Below are 23262 nucleotides of genomic sequence, written 5' to 3'. Positions count from 1 at the left end.
AAGTCTTTGACACTGTTTCCCACAGCATTCTCCTGGAGAACGCTCACGGCTCGGATGGGCATACGTTTCGCTGGGTGAAAAACCATCTGGCTGGTCAGGCCCAAAGAGTGGTAGTGAATGGAGTTAAATCCACTTGGGGCCGATCATGAGTGGTTGTTCCCCAGGGCTCAGTATTGGGGCCAGTTCTTTCTAATATCTTTATGCCCAGGTGACCAAGAAGGCCAGTAGCATCCGGGCCTGTATCAGCAATAGTGGGGCCAGCAGGACCGGGGCAGTGATCGCCTCCCTGTACTTGGCACTAGCGCTAACACAGAGCCAAGGCCTTTTCTGCTCCTCACGCCGCCCCGCCAGCAACGGGCTGGGGGGCACAAGCCATTGGGAGGGGACACGGCCAGGACAGCTGACCCCAGGGATATTCCATACCATATGACATCACGCTCAGCAATAAACTAGTGCTGGGGCAGGGGGGACACTGCTCAGGGACTTGCTGGGCATCAGTTGGTTGGTACTGAGCAATTGTTTTGATTTGCATTACTTTTCTTTCTTGGGTTTTATTTCTTTCTCTTTGTTTTTTTCTTATTTTTATCTTTGTGGGGTTTTTTTATTATTATATTTTATTTCAACCATTAAACTGTTTTTATCTCAGCCCGTGAGTTTTCTCACTTTTACCGCTCTGATTCTCTTCCCCATGCCGCAGGGGGGAGCGGGCAAGCAGCTGGGTGCTGTGTTTAGCTGCCCGCTGGGGTTAAACCACCACAAGCAATTGGCAAATTGTTTCAGCGACTGACTACATTCACTGTTAAAAACTGAATGCAGGGGGCCAGAGCAGAAGGTCTGTCAGAGTCCGCTCAAAGTTCAACTGGACTAGTCCCCAAGGCATCCTGATATAATTTGAACCTGCTCTGAGTTGGGAGGGGGGAGCTCGAGATGCCCAGCAGCAATCCCTCCTACCGTACATTATTCTGCGATTTTATGAGTCTAAAAATGACTTCCTTTAAATTTAGTGCCAAACTTCCAGATTTATTTTAGCTTAGCTTGAGACTGTAAAGATTCTATTGCAAAAGTATTCCCTATTGTCAGGAAATTAATACTTCCCCTTTCCACAGCATTATGTCAGTGCAGTGTAATGCTGTCAGGTGCTGTGTGATGCCCACAGCGTATCAGAGAATGCTACTATACACAAGGTCCTGCTCTTTAGCTTTTATCTCACAGAAAACATACTGCCTCCAGAACCTCTTTGCCATCTCTCTGCCCCTGGAAACATAACCATCAGTTCCTTGTCATTTTTCTCCAAGACAATGATTATGTATATCTGAGGACCTCAGCTTTTTTTGGTCCATCAAACAGGTCACTGAGTTGTCTTCAATGACAGTATATACACAGCTATCAATCTATCAAGCAGGTAGTCAACCTGCTTTTTGATCACTCCATTTTATATATTCAAATGAATTGAAAAGCAAATTTTATTTTGATAGCCTATGTAATATTTAAATTTCTTATTACATACATTACAAAATTAAAATAAAGAACCCAATTTTAAGCATATTCAGAAATATTTGTTGTCAATATTCTGTAGAAAATCAAATCACTATGCTCAATTAAAAATAATCTTTAAACACCCAGAATCAGAGTTTTGACCAAGACCACACAGGAACTTGGGAAAGACTGAAATATCTTAACAGCAAGGTCGCAATCCCCGAAGTCTCTTTATCCGCCCCCCCCACCCCGCCCAAGCTGTCACTTAAACATGGAATGTGCTGGAAGTGCTCTAGGTAGTCAGAAGTTGTGTTTTGTCTACTATGCCAGAAATACATCTGTTTTGACAAGGATGCCAGAAGCTCAGTCTTGGTCACAATGGCCTTCTCTGAATCGAGGCATTCTTTACTGTAAATCTCTTGACATCTCTGACCAGCTGTCGTTCTTGGAATAAGGCTAACACCCAAACAGCTGACCCAATCCCAACAAAGCATGCATCTGTGGAAACTGTAATACTGTTGTACATTTTACATAATAACTCAGTGATTACAATCATTGCCCATGATGTATGATATCTTACTTCAATTCCTTTTTTCCGCTATAAAGTGGACTCAAACTCTCATTCCTCTCCCCTTAGGAAAGAAACCTGACCAACTCTCTCAATGGTATTCTAGTAGGGATAAAAATGATAAGGAGTTCTGCATACTCCTAGAGAATTGGTGCCAATCTATTGAAAATAATTCAGAATTATTATAGACCAGAATGACACGGAGAATGAACACAACGGCAAAGTCCAAGGTACTCACCTGGAAGTGAGTGACTGGAATCTGGTCCCTGCTACTGTAGCTGTTTCTGTATTTCATATAGTGAGAGTTTTGCACACGACAGTGCTGAACTGACTGACCAGCTTACCTGATGATATGGTTTATCACTATAGGGTCTGGTGGCAGCAGCAGGTTAGTGAGTCTCTGAGGAATTTCAGAAAACTTTAGCCGTGGACAGTCAAAGATCTGGAATAAAATAAAGAAAGTTATCCTTGTCCAAAACCTAACTTGCAATTAAATGAGAAAGTAAGAAATAAATAGTTCAAAAGTACGGTGATTTTGAAAGCTATAATTCTGGCTCCTTGCACAGAATGAATTTTTGGTCACTTCTGTCCCTGTGAATCGCTGCTGTACTTATAGTCTGGGCTGGCTGGCAGAGGCATCTGATGACAACAATTTTAGGGGTCCCACTTTTGGCTTAGTTGCTGAAGGGCAGAGGCCACTTTAATGTGACATCAAGATCAACTGTATCGATGATGAGAGAGAAGCGAACGCTTCCTCTCTCACTAAGGGTTTGCAGCAGCATATTGTAAAGAAAGCACTATTTATTTATTTTTTTACCAGAGGAAATATAAAAACAGTTTGCTTTTTTTTCCCAAGGCATGCTTCCTGCAATATTTTATGCTAAAGAAACATACGAGAAAACATTTTTGTATTTTAAAACCATTTGTAATTTTTTTTTTTTAAGATTAAGGGGAAAAAAAATCAATATGGTTTTATTTATTTTTAACCAAAACCTAAACATCCTCTTGGAAGGGATACACTCCTTTCCAATCAACATCTCATGGTTACCTTTTCTTTACTATGCTCCAGGAGTTAAATATGTATTGAATTCAGAAAAAAAAAACAATTTGAAAAGGACCAAAATCTGTAGTTTTTGGGAATTTTCTGTGAGTAATTGCAATATGTTGCCATGATTCTAGAACCACTCCTTACACCTGGAGTTTTCAGAAATGCAATTACTACAGCCGTTCTTTTTCGCACTGGGACTTTTAATACTCTGAACAGGTGAATAGGCTGTTCTCTAAAGACATTCCATTTAAACTGACAGAGTATCTTCTAAAATCCATAATTTTCTGGAGTGAGGGAATCTGGTAGAAAAAATACCCAGAAGCCAGCTCTGGCTTTTAAAATACCTTTGGACCTTTTTTCTTGCTTTTGCTTGTAACACAGTGGATTTCAAATCTCCCAGTTGACGTAAACAGTATTTCGAAACAGAAAAGGATCCTTCTGCATCAACTCTAAAATCTGTCTAATTTGCTGGACTTACCTGCACCCAGGAACTCAGCCAGCTAGTTTCTAAAGAGCAAGGAAGTAACCAAATCTACTGAGTCTGCAACTCGCTGTTTATTTCAGTTCTGAATTCTGACACTTGATAGAGATGACTGTGGAATTCCTACTCAAAATCTTTGCATACAAAGCTCCATCCAATGTACTGTCACCACTGGCTCAACACTCATGTCAAACTCCTAACGTGGATGCCCACTAAAACATTACTCATTTATTAAAACTGCCAGTACTTTCCCTAAACAGGAGTATGTCACAAACCTTACCCTCAGGTACTTTCGACATAAATTAGGTAAGCCTGAAGCTACAGAAAAACAAATCCAATTAAGATAGTGATTGCTCAGAGAACATTACCTTTACAAAATAAATATAATCTTATTGACAGAAAAGGTGAAGATGCCTTGAAGTGGCTTCTTGGTTAATTCTAGAGTTCACCGTGAAAGACAAAAAGTCTTAATGTGCTACTTTCAAAACATCGTGCAGATCATTGAGGGAATTTTATAATCTGAAGTAGAGTTAGGACAAAATAGCTTTTCTAAGTATATCTTCCATGTCTTTTGCCCTTCATATAAACAGGGAAAGAGGAGGGAAGAAAACAGGTCTACATATGAATTGGCAATCAGAATCAGCAGATTGTTTCACGTTTCTTAGTACAAAATGATGCATCAGGGGGAAAAAACAGTAAATCAATACAGTGAAACAATTAGAGAAAGTCCTTCTTCTGTAAACAACTTATCTGGGAGCGCTGAATGTGTCAAACACCATATGTGTTTTTTTGACAACCCTAGCACATAAGGAGGGTGCTTATTATATTAGTTGTAGTGACTGTTGAAAGCCTACGTACTAAAGATACTAAAGATACCGTAAATCATTAAGAGAAGACGAAAATCAGTAATTTTCATCCATCCAAAATTTGCAGATGGATATTATAGCTTGCCTCTAAAGAGCTACTGTGTCCAAAAAGGAGTTACCTGCTGGAAGTACTTATCACAGTTAATGTATTCCTTATCATGGGAGTCTTGCAGCTTATTTGTTTTGATGTACTGCCAGAGAGCCTGGATGATGGCGGATCGGGTCTGTGTGTGTATCCCCAGCAAACGGGCTAATCGCGGGTCCAGCTTAAACTGCGGAGGCTGTGACAGAAAGAGAAGGAGATGGAGATGGCAATAGAAAGAAAAGCAGATAGATACACAAGCATGAAGTTTCAGCTTTAATTCTCGGGGGACTCTGTTCCTCAGGAGAAGCACCCCATTCAATAGCAGAGATTGCAAAAATACGAGTTGCTCAGATATGTACCAATGTCAGTGTCCTGGAAGAACTATGTCTAGGGTTTGAAAAGAAAGAGGGACACTCTATGTGCTATGCACATGGTCTACCTGTATCACATGCTTTAGATAATAACTCACATGCAGACTCAGGAAAGAATTTTCCTTTTCAACATTGATGCATAATTTGACCTTAGGGAGTGGGAGAAGAAAAAGAATGGTCCTTCCGCTGAACTGGAAGGTTAACCACAGATAGAGAGAATGAAGTCAGGATGATGCTTCTACTGTTGCTAATAACTGCTCGGCTGTCTCACATGAACAAAGTGTGCTGGAACTCCTGTTTTTCATGCATGTTCGCACCATTCTGCTGCATACCAGAAAATCTACCGAACTAGTCAATGGAATGTATTTCTTCTCCCGACCTCTGTGATAGAACTCTTCAACTACCCCGTTCTGCATCTCTAGCAATATATGTTCCTTGGATACCTTGGAATTCGGTGCGTCATCAAGTGTCTACACGTACAGAAGGTTAATATTTGCCACGTTATTATGCAAGGATTACTCTGTTGGGTGCTAGGTCACCCAAAACTAGCTTTATAACAAATTGAAACTTAACGATAAGAGAGCATCTATTTTGAAGCATAAATTTATAATAACGTTGAGCATAACAAACATCATTCTATTGTCTTAACAATAAAGATTCTCACTGGCTATATCAGCATTTCAGTTAGCTCATACGCTCCCTAAAATTAGTAAATTTTTCTCTCTGTTAACATAAAATGGAGCGTACTTATCCTGGAGAGATGCTATTTGCATGGAGGGGAAAGAGAAAGGCACAGAATGAGTTCTTAAAGTTATACAACCAAAATATGTCTGAGATAACTGCCATTGAAAAGGGAGATCCCACCTCCTCTCAGCAGTGCATTTCTATCCATTTCCTTAAGAGAGCAACATTTCTTTCAGGGATGGTTTCAGTCATATTAGTGAGCTCCACAGCTGCAAATCTCCATTGTTTGTGCCAAGAGAACGGAGACTGTCGCAGTGCACACTCACAACTGAAATGAAAGTGGTTTTTTGGAGCAGCTCAGCCTTACAACAGCTTAAAACAGTTTGAAACTGTGCCCAGGAACCTCCTTTATATATTCTATCCCAAAGTAGAATAACCTAATTTTGCCTGTTGGGTTTTTTGTTCGTTTGTTTCCTATGACTGGGATCAGGGAACTGATTTGGAAGTAAGTTTTGTTAGCTTTCAAATGGATCAGTTCCCTGACTTGTTTGTGTTCAGCCCACAAATACCACTAATACAATAGAACTAATACTGACAAAAGGGGGAAACAGGAATGCCTAACAAGGCCTAAGAGTAATGGCAAGTCTCACCCTTGCAGGGCAACGTTGTCTTATGACAGATTTGGGTGAGAATGTAACCAAAACTTAACAAAACAGGAAAGCTGTGTAGCCTGCTCTCAAAAAAAAGGTTGCGACAGCTATTCAGGTACCACTAGCAAAAGCCACTCCTTTGACTTTCTGCACAGGACCACACACATAACTCGTATGCTAATTATCTGACTGTTGTCCAAGAAGCCCGAGAATAAGCCAATGCTTATTCTTTCTGCAGGTGGGCAATAAAAATACTAATTATCATAGTGCCAAGAAAAATATTTTGCTAGAATATAATAGAATGTAATAGAAACTTGATGTGTCCCCGTTACATTTTAAATAATCTGTCAGTTTGGTCAGTTCTGAGTCCAAGTATACTGTTTTTTGATATACGCGACAGGATGAATTTGCTCTGTTGCACAATGTCCCAATGGCGGTATTTTCCAAGCCAAAAGCAGTGCACTGACCTGGTAGTCCAGCATGAGGAGTAACGTGCACCGCACGCTGACATCACCAGGTCTCTTCACCTGGAAACCATCCGTTTCCTGGGTTGTGGGAGTTCTGTGCCACTGCCAAAGGAAAAAACCAAGTATGACAGTCAGTCATTTTTTCAGTGATGTCCAATGAGGTGTATCTTGCACAGTACACCATGGAAGAATAAGACAAGTACAAGCCTTCTGAAGATCTTGCAATTAAAAAAAAACAAAACAAAACACACCACGACAAAACCCCCCAAATCATCACAAACTGCTCTGCTGTTAGCATGCTTTACATGCTAACATGAAAAATGCACACAATTTTTTCATCATTTCATACATTCTGTTCTAAGATGTGCACTACATCACTACTACATCTATGTTTTTAGACTATATCGATTCTGTTAGTAAACATCCTTAAAAAGAATGGAATTTTGAAGACTTTGAAAAATACCTTAAATGAGATAATGAAGGCAAGCTAACTTAAACAAGGTGGACAACAAGCACATAGCTGTTTATCTGTGTTTGGATTGGGTTTGTATGCATTGGGTTTGTATGCAAAGGGTACACAACCTTCTTACCTCCACAAGATGGTTGTCAGGTCCATAAAGATCTTTGTCCAGTTCAATAACCAAACTCTTAAAAAAAGACGAAAACTTCCGTTTCTGTTTGCTGAGCTGTACAATCAGAAGAAACAGAAATGTTCAAGGCTGCGTATATTAGCTTGTGTTCTATGCTTCCTTCTCAGGCTTTCTCTTTCTCTTGAACATTAATTTCCATATAGACCACAAGTGTGATCAATCTAATTGAGTTTTCCCTCTGACAAATGCAAGGTAAAATGCAAAAATCTCAACAGTGGTGGAACAGCGCACACTTAAGGGAAGAACTCCTTGACTCTCTTAATGTTATTGAAAAGGACTGGCTTGTAACATGAACATGGCACATATGAGAGCGGGCCACAAGGATGCTCTGAGGGCTGGAGCCCCTCTGCTGTGAGGACAGGCTGAGAGAGTTTGGGGGGTTCAGCCTGGAGAAGAGAAGACTCCAGGGAGACTTTATAGTGGCCTTTTAGTACTTAAAGGGGGCTTATTAGAAAGATGGGGACAGACTTTTTACCAAGGCCTGTAGTGACAGGTTAAGGGGCAATGCTTTTAAACTGGAAGCGGGTAGGTTTAGATTGGACATAAGATATTTTTTTACTCTGGGGGTGGTGAGCCCCTGGCCCAGGTTGCCCAGAGAAGCTGTGGCTGCCCCATCCCTGGAGGGGTTCAAGGCCAGGTTGGACGGGGCTTGGAGCAACCTGGGCTGGTGGGAGGTGTCCCTGCCCAGGGCAGGGGGTGGCACTGGGTGGGCTTTAAGGTCCCTTCCCACCCAAACCAGTCTGTGATTCTAAGGCCACTGTATACCTTTTAACAGTTTGGGTTTTTTGATGAATGCTAATTTCTTCATCTGATTTATCAGATGACAGTGAATTTTACAGAATAATCACACAGTAAGTGCAATTATTTCCTTTTACATTTTGCCTTTTCATTTAATTATCAGTATTAACTGTTTACTACGCAGCTCATACTGTCTAAATTAAAAACTGGGAGGTCTATAATCACATAATCTGAATTTCCATAGAATACAGTCCACAGAATTTCCATTATTTTCTTCTTATTTAATGCAGAAAATCTTTTAGAAATACATCCTCCTTTGATTTAAAATTTGCCAGTAATTGAGAAGCTATTTCGTTCCAGTAAAGAATCTTTCTTTATTAGAATATACGCTCTAATTTCTAAACTGAATTTGTCTAACTTCAATTTCTAGATGTTGCACTTCGTTACCCCTTCATCCTCCAGCAAGATGATGATTCTGATTCATGTACAGTTATCTCCCGACACAATGACATGCCTCAAAAGCCTTGCCTTCTCCATACACCACACACGCATGTTCTCCACCTGTTTATCCTACTAAATACTTAGCTTGTGAAGTCTATTCAAATAGGTCACACCTTTATTAGGGAAGTCCAGCTTTCCCCAAGGAAAGCTAAATCCATCACTGAGGTTTCTGAGGACTTCAGAATGATAAAATTTTTCTTCCGTCCTTTCTCTGACCATCCATACATCTTCCTGTCCTCCCTCAGAATATGAACTACTTGCTTTTCCTTGTTATCGTACTCTTCACAGGATGCAATGCCTGCTGTAGGCCTGACATCCCACCTCTTGTGACCTGAACCCTGACGTATCTTTTAAGGGAATCATCTCAACCCTGTTCTCTCCACCTCCTCCCACCTGTCCTGCCCTTAAGTCTGCTCCATTTCCCACTGTCCTCCCTGCCCCTCCCCAGCATCCCCATTATGGCCTTATCCCTCTCTGAGGCTGGACATGGCACCTTCCTGGCAGCCACAAGCCAACACTACGATTCAGAGATGCCTTGGCTGAGTTGATGTCCCCAGTAAAGTCAACCACCCCACAGGACACTCTCTGGAGCCCCACCAGCCCCAGTGAAGCACAGGTAAATCATACGTCATCCAGGAGCTTCCCCTCCACTCGCAGCTCCCACGAAGCAATGCTGCCATCAGAGTCATCAGCATCAGATTTTGCAGGATTAAATGTGTTGGAGATGTAAAGTCTCAGTTTCCGCTTTTGCTGTTACACAAACAGAGAAAAGAAAAGTACACATCCAGTCTAAGTCCAAGACCTGAGGAAGTCACAGGAAAGGGGATAGTTACACATTTAGTAGAGAACCTGCATGTTTAGTACAGTTGCACCAGATTTGACCAGAATTTAAGATTTGGTTATGCTTAAGAAAATACACTGAAGAGCTGAATCTGAGACTTCCTTTCAAAAACTATTGGCTGTACAAACATGCTAAGATCCACTGTAAGTGGAGAAAGATGGGAGGTTGCAGGGCCAAGCCCATGAGGCTATACATCCTGTACTTCTGGGAAAGATATTTGAGAAATCATTGTAAGAAAAGCATGATATGATGCCCTTCCTGTCTAGATCCTAGCTAGATTGCTACGACTCAGCTGGAAACCTCTTGCTACATGAATGTCTTTCATAGTTGGCATCAGTTCAGATTTGTAAATGGCAGTCACAAATACAGCTAATGCTGCAAATTACACGGGCACATCTCTTCCCATCTTCATTCTGCCATCATGCAGAGCCCGGTAATAGTCTTCCTACAGGCACACACCCAAACACACACATATGCCCCCAACCCTGTTGCCTAACCTTCCTCTTTAATTGCCTTTCACCCTAATCAATCGTGTTGCAGCTCCAACTTGCTGTGAGACCCGAGTGGAGAAAGGCACTGTGCTTCATCCCTAACGCAGGTGCTCAAGTCTGTGAGAGATACGACCACCCCTACCTGCTGGCATTTTCACAGGCTATCTAAGGTTTCCTAATCACTGTACTGGCTTACGGCTGTGTTATTTCTCAGTGCCCTTCTCTCCCATGCACCATGTGGAAAACCTGGTCATTAACTCTATGCATGGATTCCAGAAAAGATATTGCCAAAAATTTCTTTGGGACTCTAATCTCAAATATCTGATTATAATATAATGACAAAAAGGCTACAGTTGTCAAGTTAATGCAGCCAGAACAACCTTTGTACAACATAAGAAAGGAGCAGCCTTGTGCAGCTCTCGCGCTCACACACACACACATATAGGAGAGAAAGAAGTTACAGAAATCAGGTCAGGAAACTAAAAATCTAATATGGCATAGAGGAACGTGGGAAGCAGAGATGTAGGGCTGAAGAGGAACAAGAAAATGACTACATTTTGCCAAATCTGGAGAAAACAGTGACAGAAAGGTTTGATGGAAATGGAGTGTCAATAGTATGCACTGAGAGGGAAAAGGATTTTCAACAGTGCCAAGAGTCCAGAAAATGACAGGTTGGCACAGCTAGAAACAGGCAGATAGATAGGCAGAAAAATTTTCCTGGAAATCCATTTCTTTCTCCATCCTTTCCTACAGGATTTCTGCTGCTAAGGTGCCCTTTCATTATACAAAATGTGAGGGGTTTTTTAATGCCCCAGAATCTTTATTTGGTATGGAGGACCTGTGAAGGACTTCACATAACTCTTCAAATTAACCTGCACATTTTATGCACTGTTCCTAAATTTTATCCCCACCTGGATTATTTGCAAAACTAACTATATAAGTAAGCAGCTTTTTTCTTGATAGTTCTTCCTGGATTCTCTACTGCTATTTCAGGTTTAGATCACTGATTTCATTTCCTCTTCTTTTTATTTCCAAATACATTATCTCCATTCTCCCCTTTACCCTGGAAACTCCTTCTCTTCACACATCTCCCCACATACAGATAGGAACTGTGTCTGTTCCCTACGAAGTCTGTCATTTCACCACTAATGTCATCCTCTGCAATAACATCCTTATTCAAATCTGAATATTTTAGATGTCTTCCTTCCTCCTAGCTTTCAGGCTCTAGCTTCCTTCTACAGTCCATCTAAAACCAAGTTAGTAACGTCGTCTAACTGCACTGTGAAATACAAAATACCTCTCCTTGATACTTTCCACTGTTTCCCTTTGCTAACAGCTTACAATTTTTCTTTCAAGTCATGCACAAGCCAGATGCAGCTTACATCACAGAACTGGTCTCCTGCTGGGTTCCCTACACTTCCCCGGCTCTGCCAAAGTCAGAGACTGCATAGCATTTGTTTATTTCTCCCGCATCTCTCTCTTCAATTTACAGTGTTTTCTTCTACACAACGAATTCTCTTTCTCAAATGTAATTCTTTCCTCGCTGTAATCCCTGTAAGTCAGCCCACTTCTTCCACATTGTCATCAGAAAGCAACTTAGAATAATTCTGAATAAAAATCCTAAGGAATGGCTATCTCTATAGTTATCTTTTGTCTTCCTTTCTATGTATCACAGAATCACAGAATGGTGGGGGTTGGAAGGGACCTCTGGACATCATCTAGTCCAACCCCCTGCCAAAGCAGGTTCACCTAGAGCAGGTATCTTGATTTTAGATCGGAAACCATTTAGCCTTTTACTCCAACATGTTACAGACGCTACTGACAACCTCTAAGTACTGTCGAATACCGAGCCTCTAGCCTCTGCTAAGCAAAGACATTCTGTCCAACACGCAAAATGTGTAACTTGCACCCTGGGAGCTGTCTTCAGATTTTGGCCCAAAAGGTACTGCAAACTTGCAGCACTATTAAGACAGTGATTATCTCCCAAATGCAACCACAGAAAGATCCTTGCTTCTGACTGATAACAAATATCAGTCAAATAGGGCAACGGCACTGCTGCAAGAAGACCCCAACACCAAATAGGCTTTAAATCTAATAAAAATCTTTATTAGAACACAAAGCAGAATAAGGCAACATAAAGAAGGAAAATTCACATTTGCCAGGTAAAATGGAATAAAAAAAAAAAAGTCTTAATTTGGCCATGAACACTGCTTGAACAGCCAAACATGTCCTCCTCTGTACAGCACTGTACTGACCCAGACACATTCAAGCCTCCACAACTACCTTCCTGAAGCTGCTGCCAACACGTCCACCTCCTGTTTGTTCCCTTATGAGGTGCTGCTCCATTTTTGCCTTCTTTCTGCCCTTCCCAGACTTCCCACCAGCACCTCTTCCTTACACGTCTAGTGCTGCCAGCACCGCTGGCTCCTCATCAAAGCTTCCTGGGAGCAGCTCTGCACAAGACATTCTGGGAGGCTGACTACCTTCTCTTGCGGTTCCAGGAACCAGGCAATGGCACTTGAACTTACCCTACACACACTTATCATCAACAGTGGTCACACATACTTTCAGCAGTGGCATTTGAAGAAAATACATTTAGAAATCTCTAGTAAAACAAAAACATCAGAACCAGAGTTCTACAGATGAGCATTTTCTTTGGACCAGCAGGCTCCTCCTCTGCCATGACTTTTCTCCTGTCAGCTGTGAGACATTACCACCCCACCTGATGAAGCAAGATCCTGGCAGAGATCCAGAGTATAGTCCAAATCCCTTCTGAGGGCTCTACCCAGCGATTAGCAGCTTCAGCACTCACAGCTATACTGCTACCATAAGGATGTCCAGCCTTGGAAGATGTCAGCTCAGAGATGATATAGATAGATAGTCAAAACTGAGCTCAAGCAAGAAGAACACCAAAATGGCGCTGGCTGGGGTTTTATAGCGGCTATATAGACCACAAAGTCTCCTCGGCTGAAGACACACATGCACAATCACCGCACTCAGTTCACTTATCAGAACTCCTGGGTTCCACAATAATGTCAAGTTTATACCCAGAGGGCTCTGAGAGTGAGGTGTTCTTCCATCTCCAGTCGAGCAACTCCATCTCATCCAGGCAGGAAATGATACAACATCAGTTATGTGCAACTCGGTTACTTTGCAGATTAAATACAGCAGTGCAATAAACTTGGGCAAGAAGCCACTGCCCTTCAACAAATTCTGCAGATTTCTTAGCAATGCACATTATAGCACAGATCTAAAACCTATTCTCTCTGTATGGTGACTTCTCAGAGAACAGAAAAGCAACCAACCAAAACCTGTGGCCTTGTTTTTTACTGGTAGGATTCTTGGTAGCTTGGAGCAAAAACTAAAGAGAAAACTTACAGCTCTAGGGCAAGAAGAAAGCATCACATTTCATCTCTTCGGACACACTGAAACTTTACTATCCACAAAGACAAAGCTCAGCAGGGGGGAACTTCATGGAGACTCGGTCAACGTTGTGAATAAAATAACCTCTTGTCCAAGAATCAATAAATGCTTAATCTGTTTATTCTCTAAGTGTAAGATACACATCTTTAACATGCGTCTTTGACTTGTCTTCAGCAAAATGAACTTGAAACAGCAGTCATATTAAAAAGAAGAGCCAAAAAGCGCTACATTTCACTTACAATTTCTCCTTGAGAAAAAGAAAAAGGAAGCATATGTGACAGAAGACTGGTCATGTCAGCGATGAACTACCACAAAGGTCTCAGCTACAACGGAGCACAAATGGCAGGAGAGCTCATGTGGAATGAAACAGATCTAAAGAGGAGGCTGACAGGAATGCTGGAGCAGCAGAACTACAGCTTTTTCTCTAAGTTCATCAATGTCATCTTCACACAAATCAATACAGCTTTCAGATGAAGTAAATGGGTGAAATGCTGTAAATCCATCAAATCCTTCAGAAAACTACCTCTGGTTTATCGTGCCACATTTTTTTTCAGCTTCCATTAGCATTAAATCCCTAAAAAGTCAAATCAGAAACTAAGCATCTGAAGATACCCTGATCTGTGTGATATCCCCAAGACAAATGTGCATCGACTGCTGAAGTTAAAGTTTCCTTCAGTGAACTCCCAGGCAGGACACAATACCTCCGGGACACTTCCAGGGAAGTTGTGCTTGGGATTTCAAACAAATTAACTAAGTTATCAGCAGATAACGTATTGCTGATTGTATCAAGGAAATCTGGCTGCTGATCCTATGAATAATACTGTTAAGAGCTCTCTACGCACATTTTAAGGATGTATTTCTATGTACCTCAACACAGCATAAAAACCTCACGCATAAAGCACAGGAAAGATTAAAACCTGTGTTTCTGTCTTTGCATATAGAGTAACTGTTTCATGCTCTAACAAAAACTTGTTAGGCTGCAAAAAAAACAGCGGAAGATAAAGTAGCACGGAGACTAGAAATCATGAGACAAAAAGAACAATGACCACTAATAACAAGTGTTCATGTGTTACCATTATAAAATAATCAAATTAAACAGGGAGTGTCCATATCAGAACTGGAATATAGAAGTAATGCTCACCCAGAGTAGCAGCAAACCAGTACGTCAAAATTTTTAGAACAACATTAGTTAGGTAAGTCATAACAACAAAAGATGGATGAGAACTTAAAAATGGCCAACCCAAAGCATGAAAATCAGTGACTTGGTAGAATATGCAAGTATCATGAATACTAAAATGAACTGCCCAATATTTACTGAGTTTAAAATTGCACCAACACGTGAAAAAGACCTGTAGGCAGTTTTCTAAAAACTTCCAACAAAAAAAAAAAAACCACAAACCACCCTCCAAAAAAAGTCAAACAAACGTTATAGAGGAATAGAATGGATAATAGTATACACAATAGTCTATAGAATCAGTTATTGCAGCTTATTTGGCAGTTGTATACTATACTCTCTCAGGAAGACAATCAGAAGGCGTATACTGACAGGTGATAAGAATGGCTAGGTGCACTGAAAAATTCTCTCTCTACAGTGATTGGGAGGACTGAATTTTTTACCAAAAAGAATAATAAAGAACCTGAAAGAGCTATTTAAAATATGGGCTGATCTAAAGAAGGAGATTAGGTGTCTGTGTTTTCCTTATCTCACAATGCAAAAAGCAGAACGCGTAAAATTATGCCACAAGACCATAAATTCAAAACCTGATCAATGGAAGTATGTCACATATGCTACACAAAGCATAATGAACCATCGTTAACCCATAGAACTCATTCTCACAGAACACAGATGTAAAACTTGCAGGTTTTTATGCCAGAAGAGACTTCATTGTCTAGTTAAATTTCCTGCACAACACTGTCTCTGATCATTCAGCAAACAGGGCAGCTCTTTTTAAAGGACATCCAGTGTTGACTTAAAGACTTGACATAGTGAAAAATCTATTACACCTCTGATATCTTGCTCTAGTGGTCAGAAATATGCCCATTAATCAGTTTCAAGTGATCTATTTTTGAACTACCAGCAGTTGGACCAAAGCCAAAAGCTCTTTACAAAAAAAAAAAACACAACCCAACAACAAAAAACAACAGGGAAGGAGCTGGAGCGGCTATATTATGTACAGATCTCAGGAATATCCAGTCATATCAATATATGAGAATTTTAAAAGATGTCAGACCTTTTTGGGTCTTAATATAAATTGATCTCGGATTACTGGAATTCAGGAGGAATTGTTACCTACAGTTGGAAGGGTTTCTGACACTTCCCATTAAGTATTTAGCAATGGAACACATTATCCAGAGAGGTTGTGGAGTCTCCCACCTTGGAGGTGTTCAAAAGCCATCTGGATGTCATCCTGGGCAACCAGCTCTGGGTGGTCCTGCTTGAGCAGGTGGTTTGGACAAGATTACCTCCAGAGGTCCCTTCCAACCTCAACCAATCTGTGGTCCTGTTACTGGTCACTATTAGTAAGGGCACTGATCCACACCAGCCTCTAATTCCTGTTGCCACTACAAGTGGGAGAGGGAGAGCGATTATGCAAGATTTAATTATGTTATCATAAAATACTTTGGCTAGTTTGTGATAGGTTACAAATGCACACATACTTTGCCTGTTTGTGTTGAGGCTGAGGAACCTTTTGCCCAGTGGCTTGATTCAATGCTAACTAGTTAAAAGCAGTGTAGTACGGTACGGCTGGGGACACAGTCTCTGACAGTGAGTAACTATCCTGGCAACAAGCCAACCAGCAATGCAGAAACCCATGTTGATGGGGTCCCATTGGCAACTCAGTCCTCTCAATAATAACCAGTTTAAGAACCCCCAGAGCTGCATACAGAAGGCAACCTGGGAACTCCTAGGGCCAAGCTCAGGGATGTCCAAAAGGAGGTGGACTCACCAAAAGCACACTGAGGTAACCCTCAAGGATTGGGTGACTGCAGATCAATATACATGTTGATGCTAAGGATGGTAAGACAACCACAAATCATGACCCAACTCTCCCAATGTGAACCGCATCCTAATCAGAGGATGTATCTGTTGCCGTACTGATCTCCGCACACTAGGGAAACTGTAAGCTATTTGGCTTTTTTTTATTTTGTAAATTTTATGGTTGATGATTAAAGATGAGAAAATTCCTAATAAAATTCCCTCAATAAATTGTTTTGTTTAAATTGAAACTGACATAAATTCTGTTTTGCCTTCAACATATTTCTACTTTAAATAGCTTGTGCAGACATTTACCCCAAAGAGCTTTAAAATATCTTATCAAAACCACTGTAGTGCTTGATGAAGTACACCAATGGGCCCTAGGGTCACTGAGCTGGAAGCAACAGTTATTCCAGGTAATGGGTCTCTATCACATAATGCTTTTCAGAACCCAAGAACCCATGAAGGTACAATTTCAAAAATGAAATGTTTGTTTCCCCTCCTTGATTTGGAGGAATTTTGTTTTTCTTACAATTAAAACGTCTTTCTAATTTCAAGCTTAACATATATTCAGTCACCTTTTCCCCATGATGTTAATGATGTTTCAAAGCAATTGGCAACTATTTTATAGAAGAAATTCCTCCAATTAATCACAGCCAGCACCAAGACCAACCTGACAACCCAGAAAAGGAAGTACACGGCCCATGTGCTGCAGACCTCAAAATGCAGTGGGGGAACCTACAACAGCTAAAAAGGCATAGAGCTGCCACTGCTCCCGGCTACCTTCTTTAGTAATCCCCACCTCTTTCTCCATAACATCCCATGAAGAATGAATAAAATGCTTTGCTTACGTCGGGGTAAATGACACCTACTGCATTTGTTGATTGAAATGACTGCAGGTTTGATACCAGGAGCTCAATGACAGTAGGGTTCAGAGTCTGACACAAAAATCTCCACAAATTATTTGCTATTATGCCCCTAAGACTATCCCTTGGATGCTCGAGGTTTAGAACTCAGTACACAGAAAAGATGAGAGTCTTTCAGAATGACAGAACTGCAGAGCCCAGGTGCTGTGGACGCAAGGCATACTGAGAAAAAAACCCAGTCTGGCCTGAGAGGGCAGAGGACCAAGCAGAAACCTTAAGTGTTTCAGAAAAAATACAAATTTCCTTCTGGCAACAATCCAATAGCAGTTCCTCAGTCATCTTAAAACCTGAAAACGGGGGAAGAATCTCAGTTTACAAAACCAGGGAGAGAGATGTTATGACTGTATTCAGATACTACTACTCTATTTTAACCTAAAAATTGATAACCTGGGAGTAGATTGTTTAGTTTACAGAACTGCAACTACACAGTGGTCTGGTAAACTCAGTGTCCCACACCAGTTCACCATGAAAGAGTGACAGTCCCTGGATAGCAGCCTCTGGTTTGGGTGAGACCAACTATTGTCTGTGGTGCCAGGGCTTGGGGTAGGAGCCTGGCTAGCCTGGCTTGGGGGACGGGTCACTAGATGCCCTTCTTTCAGCCAGGTGACCCCGATTCAGGTCTTGGGATGAAAATCGTCTCAGTCTTAAAATTACGTTTACGTCCACAACTGACTAGTTATCTCAGGCTTAGACAATGGAGAGAAATAGGCACTTTTTAGGGCATGATTTATCTATATTCTTTCCAATGTCTACTTCTGTATGAGAAGAACTGTGCCCTGAACTCCATTGCCTACACTGACTAAATCTCTTGACTATAAAGGGACCCCGAGGCAAAGAGCTTATGTATAAATAAACTCAACGTACACGTCTATACTTAGCCAAATAAATCCCGGTCCCAAAGTCCACCATGGCCCTAGCTGTCCAGATTTTCAGTAATGCATTCTTCTTTAATGACATCTACTTGTCTGGAGTTGAGCCACACAGTTTCCAGTTCCTTCAGGCCATGGAGTCTGCTATATCTGTACCTCTGGCCACACTGCAGTCAAACAGCCCTGTCTGCCTGACTCCCTCCTAAAAAAGTCCTTTCTGGAATTCTGAGCATGTCAGCGGGCGGGTTCTCCATAAAGTCAGTGCAAGGGCTCTTGTGACGAGCAGCATGCAGCGAACGCTGCTCTGCAGATGAGGAATTCTGAGACTCTTGTGACTGATGTAGCCTAAGAACGCTGGACCAACAGAAGAAGAGGAGAGGACACACAAGTACCCAACGGGCAGAAAAAAAACAAGGCAGGATCTAGACTGGAAAAGCCATCAACGGAGAGGGGTTGGTGACAGTGGCACAGTGAGCTGGTGGGTGGTGAAGGCCATTTCCCCCCCCCTTCAATCCCAAGGTCACCTCGCTTTCTGAGCAATCCCACAACTGTCATCTGTCTCAACAGTGCAGCTCTTCACAGAAGATCCAAGTAAGATCAATAGGTCCAGCATACGTTATGCACTGTCCTCAATCCAAGGTGTTTGAAACATTTCCCCCCAAAAGGGAAAAGACCAGCCTGAGCAACACTAGACCATAAACCTGTGGCTCCCAAAGGCTGCTTCCAGCTACAACTCAGTCACTGTGACCAGTACGATAACTGCCATTACAACTGGTAATGCTGAGCAGTCCCACATATTCCCTACATACTATCACATACCTCGGACAAATTTAAATTTTTCCCAGGATTACAATCCCAGTTTGGGAACCACTGCCTTAAGGCAAATATTTCAAAATTACAAGAGCTTTGATAAGAGATTTAACTGCAGAGATAATTTTTATTGCTGTTACCAATGCTACCAATGCTCAACAAAATGAAAATACTTAACATCAGAACAACCCAAATTTATCTAGGCTTAGCTCTATTTTGACAGGTCTTGAGTTTCACAGCTGCTGCATGCTAAGTCTAGACATGAATTTGAAAAACATCTGTTTGATCATTCTTTAGATGTTAACTAGCTGAGTAGCTGATATTTAAAATGTGTCTGCTGAGTCCAAAACCAGAAATTTTCTGACTACAGTTTCTGTAGTGTTGTGCCTCCTATACTCTTCCCCACTACAGGCCCACTGTACAGCTTAGAGCTGGAAACTAACGTACTGGTCAATTGCCTAGAGCTTGCCACTGAATAAACATCTTCCTGCAGATTTATGAATGTCAGTCCAAGTCTTCAATTACTTTTAAACATGTCCAAGTTCTTACCTGGTTTAAAATGATGGTGTTCTACCCACATTAAGAAGGTAAATCAAATTATTCCTTCTGAAAGTCCAATCTACTATATACAACACTTTTTTACTACAAACTCGTGATTTAAATCATCCCTACTTCCGTTTCCTGTGTATAAAATAGATAATATGTTCATGGAACTTTATTTTTTCCATTTTTTTTTCTGCTGCATATATATGAATTGGAAAAACTTCAGAGGTAAAAGCCTTCCACATCTTATCAGACACCTGTACAGTGACAAACAAAATGGAATCTTGATCTTAGTTGGGCTGATACCCATAACTGTGGTACAGACAAGAACGACAGGTTTACTTCACAGTAGACATACTGATACAGAACTCTTCATACTACAGGATTCACTATATGAATGTGTAAGAGCATTCAATACAGTCACAAGAACTTAAATAAGACATGAAAAGAAATTCTGCACAATGAGAGCAGCCAAACACTGGAACAGATTGCCTGAAGAGGCTGTGAAACCTCCATCCTTAGAAATTTCCAAAACTCAACAAGGCCTTGACAACCCTGTTTTGAGCAGGAGGTTGAACTAGATGACTTCCTACCTAAACTTTTCAATGACTCAGTTGAATAGACTCAGAAAACTTAGGAAAAGACCATTTCAGTAGGATATTATGAACAGTGAAGTGCTGGACTTGATCTAATAGAAATTGCAGAAAATGTCATCCATTCTTTTCTTACACGAATCACCCTCTTAGAAGCTATGTAAATGTGTACATTTTTGCTGCATCTTTAACACTTTTTCTGTAAGTAATTCTTCACATTATATGCTCTGTTATTCCACAAGTTTAGCTTTTGACCGAATTCTAATAGGAAATTTAATATATGTCTTCAGCACACCCCTCTAATCTCTTATTTTCTTCTTTTTAATCATTCTAATACAAAGTTCCAAAACCAGTGTTTATTTATGCAGAAGCTATTATTCCCCTTATTAAAGGCTTTCAGAAGTCAGAGCTGGTAATTTCCACAGAATTTTCTCCACCACTTTTCCATGCCTGCTAGTCCCCAGCTGCTTATTGTTAGGAGCTTTGTTTGACCTGTTTCAAAATATCTCTGTTAACGGGACTTTTAATGGAAAGATCATTCCACCATTTCCCCCCTCCCCCAACTCAACCTACAAATTTTTCATTACGTACCTTCATCGGCCTCTTCAGTGCTTCCTGAATATCCACACGCTTCCGCATAATGGTCTGGTCTAGTTTGCGTTCAAAGGCCAACAGATCCATGTAGGCCTGGGACTCAGGAACCAGCTCCCGGATCTGAGAAGGAAGCAAGGAACATCCAAGCACTGGAAGAAAGAATCTGTATGTTCCAGAGCAGTAATACCGACACCTTCCCAGCTCTTAGATGTGCTCAGAAGGAGTTCTCCCCAAGACAGTAGTTCCTAATTAGTGGGGCAGGTTTCAGTGGCAGGGTACGAGCATACGACTGAAAAGCTGGAGCACAGAACTAAAGCTGATGAACTCTGGAAGATGCCAGCTGGATCCACAAGGCCTGAATCACAGCTGCTTTTTTTCAAGTGGGGCTTAGCTACAAGCAGCCTGGGAGTCACTGCTCTTGGCAATGCAAAGCACAGTAAATTTGTCCTGTTCAAACTAAAAAAGTGCTGGGTCTCTCTAGACTAAAAATAAAGGGTGCATGTTCATGTTGATTTTTTAAAAACAAGTGTTTCCCATCATAAGTAAAAACTGCCATTTAGGAAGTCAACCTTTGTCAGCACATCTTCTTGGCCAAGGTGAAATTGACCTTCACATCAAAGTTTCAACATGACCAGTTACGAGATGTCAACTTATGATCTTGCCAACTTTTATTGGTGTTTTAGTACCTTAGCTAAACTATATCAGTTCTATTAACAAACTCCTTTTAATTTTCCCTTTTCCAGAGAATTTAGCGGGGGGGGTTGTTGAAGTAGGTTATGAGGAAGACCTAATGATCTGAGCCTAGAGATGGGCAAGTATACTCTTCTTACATGAAAAAGTTGGTTCTTAACTGAGAATAATTCATGCAGGCAAGCCATAAAAGAAAGGAACTGTAAGTAATTATAATAAATCTACTAGACTACCTTCTCTATTTCTACAGTATTCACTCTAGCTTTAACCTATGTAACTGAAATATTTAAGTGTTAGAATACTTCTGTTCTATAGGAATGGAAAGCTAGTTGGTATTCCTGTTTTGCTTTAGAATCAGAAGTTTACAGCTTTTATTTGGTGTGAGACACAAACACCTATGTGAGAGACACCAGGCGCACAGCCGTTCACTATGTTCTGCAAGGATGTAAGAACCGTTGCACCAGGTCATCCCGACAGTCTGCCCGTCCTAGGGTTGCGTCTCTGACAGCATTTGAAAGTTGTTGCCCTTTAGTACCGACAACCGCCTGAGGCATGGCGTTCCAGAACCTCAGCAGGCAGTGAGTGAAGTACCTCCTCCTGCTCATTTTGAACCTGCCATCTCTTAGCTTCGTTTGGCGCCATCTCCTTGACCAGCTGGAGCAGGGGTGGGCAGGCATTCCCTACGCACCTTTCCACACTGCTCAGATGTTTTACAGTTTTTGTCATCCCTTTCTTAATATCTTTCTTTTCCAGCCTGAAGAGGAACAATTCCTCCCTTCTGTATTTAGACTGATCAAGACTGTCAAGTAGATGTCTCTTTGAACCTTATTTATTTGTTTGTTTGTTTTGAGATGACAGAACACCTCCTGTGTTTACAGCAGGACCGATGCTCTGGAGAAGCAGAAACCATGGAGCCAAAAACTCTCTTCAGCTTTAGCTGAACCACTATCTTTTTAACTGCTTATATTCTTTCACAAAGTCTTAGTATCAGCAGAATAATAAAAGAACATGAACATTTTTAAGAGTGAAGCACAAGGAGCGAACATTGCCCTGGAAACATCAAGGAGTTGCCAGACAGCTCGCAGAACACAGGCAATACTTCCTCCCCACAGCGAATACAAATCTTTGGACCCAATAAAATACCCCAATGCTTCTATCCTGTCCCACACAGAAGAAAAGATTCCTCGGTCCCTTCCACACAGAGGAAACTAATGATGCTGTACTGCAGTCAATTAAAAATTCTGGACCCAGAACATAGTTTCAATCTTTTAACTCCAAGTTCCAGCACAGTCAGTTCAACTCCCAGGCACAGGATGAAGCAGGGAGCTGGCCCACACAGCCCTCAAGATAAAGCATTTACTACAGCTGCGACACAACCCTTCTAACTGGTTCGCAGGGTACCAGACCCAGGATCTAATGGAATTTCTAAGAACATTGTAGAAACAGCATTAATCTTCAATAAATATTTCTATTCCACACTTTTACATCTCTTACCCCATGAAAGTGAAAAGGTATTTCCTATTCCACTCCTATAACCAAACTGTTAAACATTAGAAGATGTTAAGAAAGCGTAAACACTTTAAAATCAGCCACGAAGATAATACGGCATATAATTCCTCTAAATGCAAATGGCTGCAGGTTTGGAGACTATTTGGGAGAAGAATTGTACTTGACTGTGTTTGTACTCTTCTCTAGGCACATGTTATGGTCACAGCGAAGATGGGATACTGGGATACATCAAAGGTCCACTCAGGACATTTTTGTCTGCTCTTGCAGTCTTTTGCTTTCTTGCCCTACAATTGGAATAATCTTTTGGTGGCACGATAATGTTCGAATTTCGTACTCTTTCTCAATTTGCCCTCAAGAGTGAGAGGAAAATTAAGAGGGAGCCTCAGCAGCATCACATAACAATGCAGAATT

The 23262-nt window shown here is 41.2% G+C and overlaps 1 protein-coding gene across 8 annotated transcripts in view; it reads right to left on the bottom strand.

Annotated features, from left to right (window-relative positions):
• The window catches only part of SMARCD3 (SWI/SNF related, matrix associated, actin dependent regulator of chromatin, subfamily d, member 3), a 106995-nt gene that overhangs the window by 13669 nt on the left and 70064 nt on the right, over nucleotides 1–23262 (bottom strand). For all 8 annotated transcript variants that reach the window (XM_054191623.1, XM_054191624.1, XM_054191619.1 and 5 more), the window contains 6 exons: nucleotides 20650–20772; nucleotides 9213–9335; nucleotides 7287–7382; nucleotides 6697–6798; nucleotides 4559–4720; nucleotides 2389–2486 (listed from right to left, as the gene is read on the bottom strand). In XM_054191623.1, the coding sequence (XP_054047598.1) occupies nucleotides 2389–2486; nucleotides 4559–4720; nucleotides 6697–6798; nucleotides 7287–7382; nucleotides 9213–9335; nucleotides 20650–20772 (704 nt within the window). The remainder of the gene's footprint in view (nucleotides 1–2388; nucleotides 2487–4558; nucleotides 4721–6696; nucleotides 6799–7286; nucleotides 7383–9212; nucleotides 9336–20649; nucleotides 20773–23262) is intronic.

The sequence above is a fragment of the Rissa tridactyla genome, chromosome 2 (assembly GCF_028500815.1).
Source record: "Rissa tridactyla isolate bRisTri1 chromosome 2, bRisTri1.patW.cur.20221130, whole genome shotgun sequence".
NCBI lineage: Eukaryota > Metazoa > Chordata > Aves > Charadriiformes > Laridae > Rissa > Rissa tridactyla.
This window is presented reverse-complemented; position numbering and strand designations above follow the sequence as displayed.